We start from the raw sequence: 11,770 nt of genomic DNA, 5'->3' as shown, positions 1-11,770 counted from the left end.
GCAGGAAGGGCTGTGCCTGTCCCTGAACCTCAGGGCACATCTGGAGGACCCATCCTTGCTTCTCTGTGTGAACGTGGACATGCAGTGAGGGCTGGGATCACAGGGTAGGTTAAGGGTCCCCTGCCTTGACCTGGGACACACTGGACTCAGGTTTCCCAGTACTCTCACTGACTCAAGCCACAAACAATAGTCTGTGACTCAATGACACTCTCTTCAGGAAAAATTGAGAAAATCAGAAGATGATGTTCACAGAACTGGAGGGATGGCGCAGGGTGAATGTCGTTTGCTGCTCTTCCAGAAGACTAGTGTTCTGTTCCCAGCACGCACAGCAGCCGCTCTCAACTGTCTGATCTCCAGCTCTAGGGGTTCAGCACCTTCTTCTGGCCTCTGTGGGCACCTGCACACACACACACATACACACACAGAGAGAGAGAGAGAGAGAGAGAGAGAGAGAGAGAGAGAGAGAGAGAGAGAGAGAGAGAGAGGGAGAGATTTTGTTTTGTTTGGGTTTTTTTTTCTTTTCTTATTCTTTTTTTTGTTTTTTGGGATTTTTTTTGTTTTTGGTGGGGTTTTTTTGTTTTTGTTTTTGTTGTTTGTTTGTTTTTTGGTTTTTTTTTTGGTTTTTCGAGACAGGGTTTCTCTGTAGCTTTGGAGCCTTTCCTAGACTATCTCTGTAGACCAGGCTGGCCTCAAACTCACAGAGATCCACCTGCCCCTGCCTCCCAAGTGCTGGGATTAAAGGCGTGTACCACTGCCACCTGGCAAGAGAGGGAGTTTTTAAGTTACTGTCTAAAAGAGCAGATCTAACTCATACCAAGCACCAGTACCAGAATTAAACACTAGCAGAGACTCTCAGGACCTTGGTGACAGGGGAATGCGCATGCTCTCTGAATGAGTTTCCTTTCATCAGAGTCAGCTCCAGGCACCCATCAGCAACAGGAGAAGAGTGTCTGGTTGACAGGATGCAGGTATGGACATGGGCTGAGGGGCAGAGGTGTCTCCTGTCAACCTGGACAGAATGGAACCTCCTCCAAGAGCTCCACACTTGTCCTCAAGTAGGGGTGTTAAGAATCTAATTACTGGCTGGATGTGGTGGCACACACCTTTAATCCCAGCACTTGGCAGGCAGAGGCAGGTAGATCTTGTTTAGTTCAAGATCCACCTGGTCTACATAGTGACTTCCAGGACAGCTAGGGCTACAGAGTGAGACCCTGTCTCAAATGACAAACAAACAAATAAGAATGTAATTACCCCAAGACACCTACTTTGCAGATAAACAATGTGTCCTGTAAAGAGCCTTGGGAAGGTGGGGGTCTGGCCCAATTGGCAATGTGCTTTCCCTGGCAAGCACAAAGCCCAGGATTCCATTCTTGGTACTGCAAAAAACTGACCACGATGGCACAGACTTATAATCCTACATTTGAGAAGTGGAGGCAGGAGGATCGGAGATTCACGGTCATCCTCTGATATATCCTAGGATACATAAGACCCTGCCTCAAAACAGCAGCAGCAGCAAGAAGCAAAGGAACTTGTGAATGCTTCTTACTGAAGAACCTATCTAGCATGGCCTAGCTGAGGGCACATGGAAGCAGAACTGAAACCTATATCCATCCTCTGTGTCTTCCATACTCAAATCGGCAGATGCTGAGTATACTGAGTGCTGGGATCCATTCCAGAGTAGCCAGGAGCCTTTCTCAGGGTAAAATTTTAAGCACAAAATGCTTGGTTGACATACTTAGGGTAATAAGAATAGATAGCCAGGCAGGGCATGGTGGTGCACGCCTTTAATCTCAGCACTCGGGAGGCAGAGGCAGGCAGATCTCTGAGTTCAAGGCCAGCCTGGTCTACAAAGCAAGTTTCAGGACAGCCAGGGCTACACAGAGAAATCCTGTCTCTGGGGAAAAAATAAAAAATAAAAATAAAAAATAGCCAGAAGTGGAACTACGGAAGCCAAACATTGAGGAGAAGTCATTTAGAGACTTTCCCAGAACTAGGACTTTGATGGATGAAGTCTCTGTTTGTTTTGGCAGATGGTGCTGTGTGCTGAGTTTTATGACCTGAATGGTACTTCCATCATGGAACCGGTTCTGCTAAGGCCTCGGGGCCTGTTACAGCCTTCACCCCACATATAGCTCTCTAGCTCTCTCTTTCTGTTTCTCTCTCTCTCTCTCTCTCTCTCTCTCTCTCTCTCTCTCTCTCTCTCTCTCTCTCTCTCATACACACACAGAGGTGTGGCCTAGTGGGAGATAATTAGGTCATAGGTAATAGTGTCATTGCTCTAGGAAGACAGAAATCATGTTCTGGATTCAGCTGTTTTCCTTAAGAATGGGCCTTTGACAGAAAAAAAAGGAGCCCGGGCCCTGGATCTCCTGTGCTCTGGCCTCTTCCACAGGAACTCCTGCCATTGTTATGACCTCCCCAGAGGCCAGCTTGATGGGTCACCCACTGGGAACTCCCAGGACTATGGGTTAATAAACCTTATCTCCTTTTATATTGCCTACACTCAGGTACTTTGTTGTAAGTCCAGAAAATACACAAAGACTTTGATGTCTAGGCTTGAGGAAACCACTTTTCCCTGTGTTGGCTCAGGACTCAACACCCTTGGTGGTCTTGAAAACTGGTCACATGTTTAACCAGACACAAAAACATCTTCAGCAGGCCATCGATACGGCTCAGCAGGAAAAGGTGCTTGCCACCAACCTGATGTCCTGACTTCAGTCCCTAGAACCTACCAGGGAGAAGGAGAAAATAGAGTCCACGCGCTGCCGTAAGCATTCAGACACACACATGCACTCACATGGGCACACAAAAGCCCCAACACCCAGATTTTAAGAGACAGTTTCCACCTTCCTCTGAACCCTCCAAATTTGTAAGTGCCACTCCTAGCCAGTTGAGTCACCACCAGGGGTATCTAGGGAAAGAGAAAATAAGAAAACTAGTAATGAAGGCAACTTTAATGGCTTAGGAAGGAGACAATTTGATTTAAACATGCATGACAATGAAAACTGAAAGCATAAAAGCTATGTGCTGAGCCAGGAAAGCGAGGCTGAGTATCTTGGTGGATACTTGTTCTTTGAAGGAAAGTGATAATGGAGTTGAGTGTGGGAAGATGTGAGATTTTCTTAACTCCTCTAACAATATTAAGCCTTACGACAATGTGTGGCTGTAGTTTTTGATTTCTAGTGGATAGCTAGGTTCTTAAGCCAAAAGAAGACCCTGAGGCAGCCTGAATTTGACTTGGCGGTAAGCTAGACCCTCCCCAGTGGACTTAAGGAAAGAGGGTCCTGTCCTTCAGGACTCTCCTCAAGAAGATCTTGGTGTCCCAAGCAACTAGTTCAATGACAATCTGAAGTCTCCGGTGTCTGAAGACACGGATGACAGAGTTCCACAAGCCATACCACAGTGAGAATGCTAGACACTTGAGGAATGTGACCACGGGACAACACATCATGAGTCTCAGTCTCCAGTCCCTCTTGTGCAAGTCCTGGTACCGCATGGCCCTGTAGCCCATCTCCAGTGTCCCTGTCCTCTGAGCCACCTGCTGAAGTGACCAATCATCCACACCAAAGGACTTCTGGTAGGTCTCAAGACTCTCCTCAAGGTCAGCAGCGCCACACATGCGGCTCACAGGTGTCTCCAGGGGATTTGTGGTCACACCTTCCTTCAGAGAGAACGCCTTCCTGTCGATGCTCTTGTCACAGATTTCAGAGAGGATCTCTAAGGAATCTTCATACCTGATGCTGGAAAGGTCTTTTTTCAGTGTGTCTCTGAGCTTCGGGAAGTCATGTGATGAAGGCTCAAAGCTAGATACCAGGAATATGGGGGGCACCTTCACCCCCTCCTTCTGGAGGTTCTCCTGAATACTCTCCTGGATACTCCGCAGTAGCTGGGGTTCTGAGTGGGCACTTGTACCGAGGTCCCTGTCCAGCTTTGTCCAGACGACATAGAACCTCTTTCTCATCCTCTGCATGGCTTTGGCCAGCTTCACATGGTTTGAACTGAACTGCTCAGAAGCGATGATGATGATAAGGTCATATTTCTCAAAGTCCATCTCCTCTAGGTAGTTCTCCATGCTCTGAGCTGTGACCCCTGTGCCAGGCAGGTCCCACAGGTCCACATTGGGTAAGCTGGAGGAGGAGTAACAGGCTGGTTTCTGGGTGGTCCTCACCACCCCAGTGGGAGCTGAATCCTCCTCCTCATGTCCAATGAACCTAAGGGCATTGATGAAGGATGACATGCCATTGCCAGAGTCCCCAGTCACGGCAATCCTTACTTGATATCCACACATTCTCTGCATTACTTCATTGACCACATTGATCACATTCAACAGGTTCCCCTCTTTCACAGCTTTATCAATTTTCTCACTGATATCTTGAGAGAAAGTGATCTGGCTGGAATAGGATGGCTCACTATCACTCTTGCGACTAAACCATCCACTGAGGAGAGATTTTGCCACGTTTACTAAATGTATAAAAGCCTGCAGAAGAGACGAGACAGAGAGTCAGACACAGGATGACACAGGAATCCACAGAAGTCACATACCCCAGCCATGGGTTCAGATCTGCCACCAGGGACAGCCCAGGCACCTCACTTGAACAGTGTGCCACCTCCTCTGCGATGAGGCTGCTCTGTAGATACACGGCCCTTCACAGTGCACACTTCACAGCAACACTGGTGAGGTTTGAGCCCGAGCTGCAGAACGTCAGCTGGGTCCACCCGGGAAAATGGGTGAGCAGGTCTGACCACTGCAAAAGCCAGCTCTCCACACCCAGACTCTCACTGTACTTCTCCTTAAGAGTCAGATAATCAGCCAGGTGTGGTGGCCCAGGCCTTTGATCCCAGCTCAGGAGGCAGAGCCAGGTGGATCTCTGTGAGTTCCAGGAAAGTCTGGCCTACACAGCGAGTTCCAGGTCAACCAGGACTATGTAGAGATACCCTGTCTCCAGAAGAAAATATTAAATTTCCGTTTCTATGTGTCTGCACTATGAAAATTGGGATACTATTTACCAGTAACTACCTGCACAGGAGCACTTCTAACCCATCAACTTCAGCAGGCAGCTCAAACCAACTTCCCAAATAGTCTAATGACCCTGAGGTTTTTTGTTCATTTGATTTTTAGATTTATTTGTAGGTATGCATGTTTTGCCTGGATGTATGTCTGTATACCATGTGTGTTCCTCCTTTCCTCAGAAAGTGGAAGAGAGTGTCAGATCCCCTAAGAGGGGAGTTACAGTTGTGAGCCAAAATGTGGGGGCTGGGATTAGAACTCAAGTCTTCTACAAGAACAGCCAGTGTGCTTAACTGCTGAACCGTCTCTCCTAACCTACTATTAACAAGCAGTAAGATGTGTGTGTCCCTGTGTGTTGGCGTTGGAACTAATACAAGGATTCGGACTATTCTGCAAACAGGGCTTGGCTAAATCCTTACCGTAAGACTGAAACACTGGTGAGCCAGGGTTGTAATGAGAATTGGTTTTGGTGACCTAGTGGTTGTATTCAAGATCACAACTCCCCACATTGTTCCTAGGTGATGGGCCTCCTTCACAATGCCACTATCAACAGGGACTGTTGGAACATGGATTTGGGGGAAACATAAATCTGTGTTCCAGGGTCAGCACCAAAATGGCTCCAGAACAAACTATCTCTTGTGTCCTTACCAGAAGAAAAACTCTGGTCAGCTGGGCCAGTAGAAAACTTCCCCCCATCTTGCTATGACTGCCTCTCTGACGTACCCACCAATGTGTTTTAAATTTACCTTGATTTATGGCTTTTTTTTTTATTCTGTAAAACTATAAAAACTTCATGAAGCTTCCATGTTAGAACATGAATGTGGGGTAACCTACATCTCTATTCCTGGACCATGGTAACTCAAAATGGCTCCAGAATAAACCACCTCTTATTTCCTTTTTTAAAAAAAAAGAAAAAAGGAGAGAGAGAGAGAGAGAGAGAGAGAGAGAGAGAGAGAGAGAGAGAGAGATTGAGATTGCTTGGAAATCAAAGCTCTTATTTGTACATCACCACCAATGTTTAAAAAAAAATTAAACCCAAGAGGCTGGGGTGTGGAACTCAGTTGATAGAGTGCTTGCCTAGCACTCGTGCAGCCCTGGGGTCGATCCCTAAGGCCACAGTAAACTGGGCATGATGTCATACACTCAGATTCCCAGCATTTGGGAGTTGGAGGCAGGAGGATAAGAAAATTAAGGGTATCCTCAACTACACAGTAAGTTTGAAGCTAGTCTGGATTACATGAGACCCTGACTCAAAGAAAAAAAAGAAAGAAAGAAAGAAAGAAAGAAAGAAAGAAAGAAAGAAAGAAAGAAGGAAGGAAGGAAGGAAGGAAGGAAGGAAGGAAGGAAGGAAGGAAGGAAGGAAGGAAGGAAAGAAAGAAAGAAAAATCTAACACTTTCTGTGTGTATCACCATCAACCTCTTTAAAAATTTTCAAATCCCCCTGGGCAGTGGTGGCGCACACTTTTAATCCCAGCACTCTGGAGGCAGAGGCAGGCAGATCTCAGTGAGTTTGATGCAAGCCTGGGCTACAATGTGAGTTCTAGGAAAAGTTGCCAAAGCTACCAAGAGAAACCCTGTTTCAAAAAAAAAAAGAAAAGAAAAGAAAAAGAAAAACAACAACTCCAAATCTCAGTAAGATGTAGTGATAAATGCCCTTCATCCCAGCAGAGGCAGGCAGATATCTTGAGTTCCAGGCCAGCCTGGTGTACAGAGCGAGTTCCTGGACAGCCAGGGCTACACAGAGAAACTCTGTCTCAAAATTAAACAAGCAAGCAAGCAAACAAACAAAAACTTCAAAACTCAAGACCATCTCTTTAATCCAGACAGTGTATATCACTTCCATGAAGAGCTCCCAGGCAGACCCACCCCTGGACCCCACCCCTGGACCCCACCCCTGGACCCCACCCCTGGACCCCACCCCTGGATCCCATGAAGCAACTGTACACTTGTCCTGTTCTCACACTGAAGTGTCGAGTGTCTGTCCCATAAAGCCTACTATTCCATCTGTGAGACCACTTCCAGGGTTCAACTTCTGAGAGTTGGTAGTTTCCTGTGGTGGCCCCATCCAGATCTCTCCTGGGGTGGCTTTTCCCAATCCCAGGGCTGGCTTTTCCCCTTTCTCCACTGGGGTGGCCTCTCCCCTCAGTCCTCTCCCAGTCCTTTCCTGGGATGCTTCCTCCCCTTGCTCCCCTCCTGGGGTGGGTCCACTTCTGCTCCCCAAACACTTCCCGCTGCTCCTTACACAGTCCTTGGGCCTGGGCATGACCTCTACATGGAAGGGATAAGCCAGGAGCCCACACCGGTGTTTGAAGACTCACTCTGCTCCTTGAAACGCAGACAGGTTTCTAAAGTCTCAGTTTTCTGACCCGGCACTGGCCAAGCCATGCTACCTACCTTCCAGACCTTGTGTACACACATGGTGACGGAATGCATGGGATGCTCTCTACACAGCTCTCTGCTGTCTGGGTGAAGGCTCCTTAGTCTCCACTCAGATCTCTGGGCTGGTGTTCCTCTGGTTCTTCCTTCTCCCTTCAACTTTATGCAGTATGAAGGTCTATGTCTGTGGGCCTGAACTTCGCGGGGCTCTCACAAGCCTTATGATCATTAATCTTCTTCAGAACCTATTAGAAAAATGATATTGCAACACCTGAGTACAGATGGAGAGATATATTGTTAGAAATAAATACGGAGGTCTTTGTGCCATATTTCCATGCCGACACCGTGCTGAGAGAAGAGACAAATGCCAGGTCCTCATCAGGCCATGCTCCAAGTCATTGTTCAGTTCCTACTGTGAGGATGGAGCGTGGTCACACTGGTAAATTTTAAATCACTGATGATCACGGAGCTGGGAAAATTGTCGTAAACCTCACAGGCAGGTTGACCAAGTGTGGAGTGATCAACCCTAGATTTGATGTACAACTCAAAGGCCTAGAAAAAACGGCAGAACTGTCTGCTCCCATCCCATCAGCTTGGCTTCATTGTGCTGACAACCACAGCCTTCACAGACCACAAAGAAGCAAGACAAAAACACACAGGAGGGAAAATACTGGGATTCATTTTCTAGAAGTGTAAAATACATAAATAAAAAGCCTCTGTGAACTGTTCTAAAGAAGGAAGAAAGGAAGGAATCTGTGGCTGTTATGTAGAACTGAATAGTATTATAAAATAAAATAAATAATAAAAAAAGAAGGAAGAAAGGGAGGGAGGGAAGAAGGGAGAGAAGAAAGAGAGAGAGAGAGAGAAAGAAAGAAAAACACTAGCAAGCACACTCACATGTGTGCACACACACACAAGCCTCACACTCTCACACCTCAGGAGAAGGTCGTATACACAGTTTACATGGCTGCACTTTGGTCTACTCTACACCACTGTGTTCTGTCAAACTGTGCTTCATTGTGTTCTCTGAAAGATTAAAGATGAGCGCTAGCATCCTGGTGAAGAGCCAGCTTCTCCAATGCAGATAAAAACACTCAACTGAGTTAGACAAAAAGTTCACTTAAGAAGCTAGCCTCCAAACCAGGATCCCTAGTCCCTGGTGTTCCACATGAAGTACACATGCACTTTACATAATCCCCGGACATCCCAATATTGCCAGTGGGAAGTTCTAATCTTGGACTCTGGTCCCAAAGGGAACATCAATGGAGTGGTTAAGGTAATATGAGTGAAACCCCATCTGCTTTCTCTAAACGAGGCCTCATCAGAAGACCCGCAATCCAGGGACATGAGGTAAGAAAGGGTGCATTGCCTCTCTGCTGGTGGGTTGGAAAGACTCTTTTCAGCCAAAACACAAGGGACTGTGTGGTCCTGAAAAAGATCAGGCCATGTGCCTGCTGCATACAACCCCCGAGAGGAACGGCAGACTCCAGACTCTCCTGCCCTGAGCAGTTTATAGGCCAAGCTGCACTTAGGAGCCTCTCACCTACCTGCTCAGAAGCCTTGTAAAACTGGAATCCAGGCCCAGGATGTTCAGGAAGAAGAGAATTTAGATGTGGAGGGCTGGGGTCCTCCTGGGCAGAATGATAGAGGAGAGGAGCAGCGGAAGGGAAGCCTGAGCTCCTGGGCTTCCTCTCAGACTCTGCTCCACTGTGGACCCTGCTCCACGCTGTACTCTGCTCCACTGTGGACCCTGCTCCACGCTGTACTCTGCTCCACTGTGGACCCTGCTCCACTCTGGACTCTGCTCCACTCTGGACTCTGCTCCACTCTGGACTCTGCTCCACGCTGGACTCTGCTCCACTCTGGACCGGGCTCCACTCCTCACTTGTAGGCAGGAGCCCTGCCTGTCTCCCCCGAGGGAGGGGCCCACAGCCAGAGAAGCTTTCAGTTTCTGTTCCTGGAAATGGTTCATTTTCAGGATTCAGCTGCACAAATTCCAAGCTCTCCTTCAGAGAGCGGGGGCAGGGTTCTGTCAGAGGGCCAGGTTTGAGGGTAGGAAGTCTGCCCAGGATCAGTGACATCCAATTGCAGTCAGAGCCTCCTGGTGTGACCCTGCTGCCTCCCTTCCTGGAGCCCCCTTCTTGCTCAGATGATGGCACCTAACCCCTTCAGACCCTGTGAGCCCTAGTGCTTGGAGAGCTGCAGACCCTTCCTAAGACTGCCCCTCACAGCTGCTGTTCCTGCTCGGTGGTTCACTGGCTCCCTCTCACCCCACTCAGCTCAGAGCCAGAAAATTCCACCTAACAGGAAACTTCTCTGACCCTCTCCAATCTTGTCATCTATCCAGGATCAAGGCATGTGGTCCCAAGAGAATATGTCACCTTTAACTGATCTTCGGTCCATGCATTTCTCTGAGTTCAAGAAAGTTTCACAAAAAAAAAAAAAAAAAAAAAAAAAAAAAATCACTCTCCTCTGTATGCTCAGTTACCACTTTCTGGGCAACATCTTTGTTCAAGGGCAATGGCTGGACCACTGATATGCCCAGGCAGAGGGGAATGGGCTGCTTAGCAGGACAAGACATAGGGACTTGATGAGGACTTCGCAACTGTCAGCACAGTTCATGCGCCCTGGGCTCTCCTGATGTCTCCCACTGGCCCCAGCGTTCAATGTCACTCACTGTCTCTTGACTTCCCTTGTCTGTGTCTGCCCCCCCCCTCCCGCCACCTCCCATCCCTTCTTTCAATATGTGTACCGAAGTGTATGTGTGTGAACCACATGCATGCATGAGCCTCAGAGGTCAGTTGGAGCCCCTGGAACTAGAGCTATAGGCAGTTGTGAGATGTGGAGGCCAGGCCATGCGGATGCTGGGAACCGACCTTGAGGCCTCAGTAAGAGCAAAAGCCCTCCGCCCCTCCTCCTTGTTTCTGAACCACAACTCTTGTTAGGCACGCCAGTTCCACTGCAGGAAGAGCAATGGTCCTCCCAGCTACCCCTTCCCACAGGCCCAATGGAGCACGGCGAGGCAAAGCCTCCGGGCTCCAGCTGCTTGTTGAGTCTCTGTCCTTCCTGTCCCCTTCACGGAACAGGTTTCTAGCCGCCCACACTCTCACTTCAGTGGCTTTCTCAGTGTCTGTGATGCAAGTTGCAACCTCAGAAATCCCTGCAGGGTCTAGTGCTTACCTCTGCCCTGGGGCTAAGAGCTGCACTGTGCTGACTAGGTCACCTGACTCGAGGAGCAAAGGAGGGCTTGAGTCCCCAAAGTGGGCACCACTGGCCACCTGTCCAGGTATGTCACAGCCCCATTCTTTTTTATAATAATAAAACACTTTTTTTTAAGATTTTCTGATTTTACGTGTATGAATGTTTTGCTTGCATATATATATATATATAGATATATATATAGATATATATATAGATATATATATAGATATATATTGATATATATTGTGTGTACCTAGTGCCCACAGAGATCAGAAGAGGGTGTTGGACCCCCCAGAGCTGGAGTGATTTGTGGTTTGTGAGCCACAATATGGTTGCTGTGAACTAAACCCAGGTCCTCTGAAAGAACTTGTGCTCTCACCACTGAGCCATCTCTCCAGCCCGTTAAAGCCCTGCTCTACTGTGGGAGTCTGTGGGGAAACCTCCCTGGGGTCAAGAAAAGGAGGCCCCTGGGGGCAAGGGCTTTGTCGTCATACAGTGACAGAGGCAGAGGTGTCTAAAAGAGTTTTTTTAAAGTGTCTTTGTCACCCTTGACTTCTGTCACTCAAAAAGTGACAGCAGGCAGGCCGGGCCCCCTTGAGCTGGAGTATTCCTGACTGATGAGCTCAGTCACTAGATGACTGACAGGCCAGGGAGATGAAGTCAGTGAGGTGCTTACTGTGCAAGCCACAGGGCCCTGAGCTCAGTCCTCCAGAGCCCAGGTCTCAAAAGCTAGGCGGGCTGATATGTGCGAGTGATTTCAGTGCCGGTGAGATGGAGACAGGCAGATGGCCCAGGTTGTAAGTCCAGTTACAGGGAGGGACCTTGCCTCAAGAAACAAGATGGAGAATATCTGAGGAACATGGCCCAAGTTGCCCGTTAGCCTCCACATTGGTGCACGTGCACACACACACACACACACACACACACACACACACACACACACACTGACTTATAATGAAAGTATAAAAGGCCCCTAGGTCCGAGCTGTCTCTAGCCCTGAGACCCAAAGGAGACGCTGTGAGTGGGAACTTCCCCATGCTCTCTCCTGTGTGAGGAGCATTCGCTACACCAGGGGACATCAGCAGGACTGCCACTGTCCACTTGTGTTCTTTTCTGCTCTTTACCCTTATAGCTGGCCTCTGCCTCCCCACTGCCATAGGAGCAAGAACAAGAAGCAGACTCCTG

At 48.3% G+C, this 11,770-nt stretch overlaps 1 protein-coding gene across 1 annotated transcript; it reads right to left on the bottom strand.

The window, feature by feature from the left end:
- Positions 1-2,936: 2,936 nt before the first annotated feature.
- On the bottom strand, positions 2,937-9,290 carry LOC102913945 (immunity-related GTPase family M protein 3-like). The gene is made up of 3 exons (XM_016003496.3): positions 8,932-9,290; positions 7,403-7,629; positions 2,937-4,477 (listed from the first exon to the last, which is right to left on the bottom strand). The coding sequence occupies exons 2-3, from the start codon at positions 7,439-7,441 to the stop codon at positions 3,269-3,271; spliced, it is 1,248 nt and encodes a 415-aa protein (XP_015858982.1). The 5' UTR covers positions 7,442-7,629; positions 8,932-9,290; the 3' UTR covers positions 2,937-3,268.
- Positions 9,291-11,770: the final 2,480 nt, after the last annotated feature.

This window comes from Peromyscus maniculatus, chromosome 8 (genome assembly GCF_049852395.1).
Source record: "Peromyscus maniculatus bairdii isolate BWxNUB_F1_BW_parent chromosome 8, HU_Pman_BW_mat_3.1, whole genome shotgun sequence".
Taxonomy (NCBI): domain Eukaryota; kingdom Metazoa; phylum Chordata; class Mammalia; order Rodentia; family Cricetidae; genus Peromyscus; species Peromyscus maniculatus.
Note: the sequence above shows the minus strand (reverse complement) of the source record. Positions and strands in the feature narration are given on the sequence as shown.

Excerpts from the sequence above, each read along its gene's own strand:
- LOC102913945 (XM_016003496.3), bottom strand. The coding sequence starts at position 7,441 with ATGCATTCCGTCACCATGTGTGTACACAAGGTCTGGAAG. Across the intron at positions 4,478-7,402 it reads GTGTACACAAGGTCTGGAAG|GCTTTTATACATTTAGTAAA; the intron begins GTAGGTAGCATG and ends TCTCTTCTGCAG.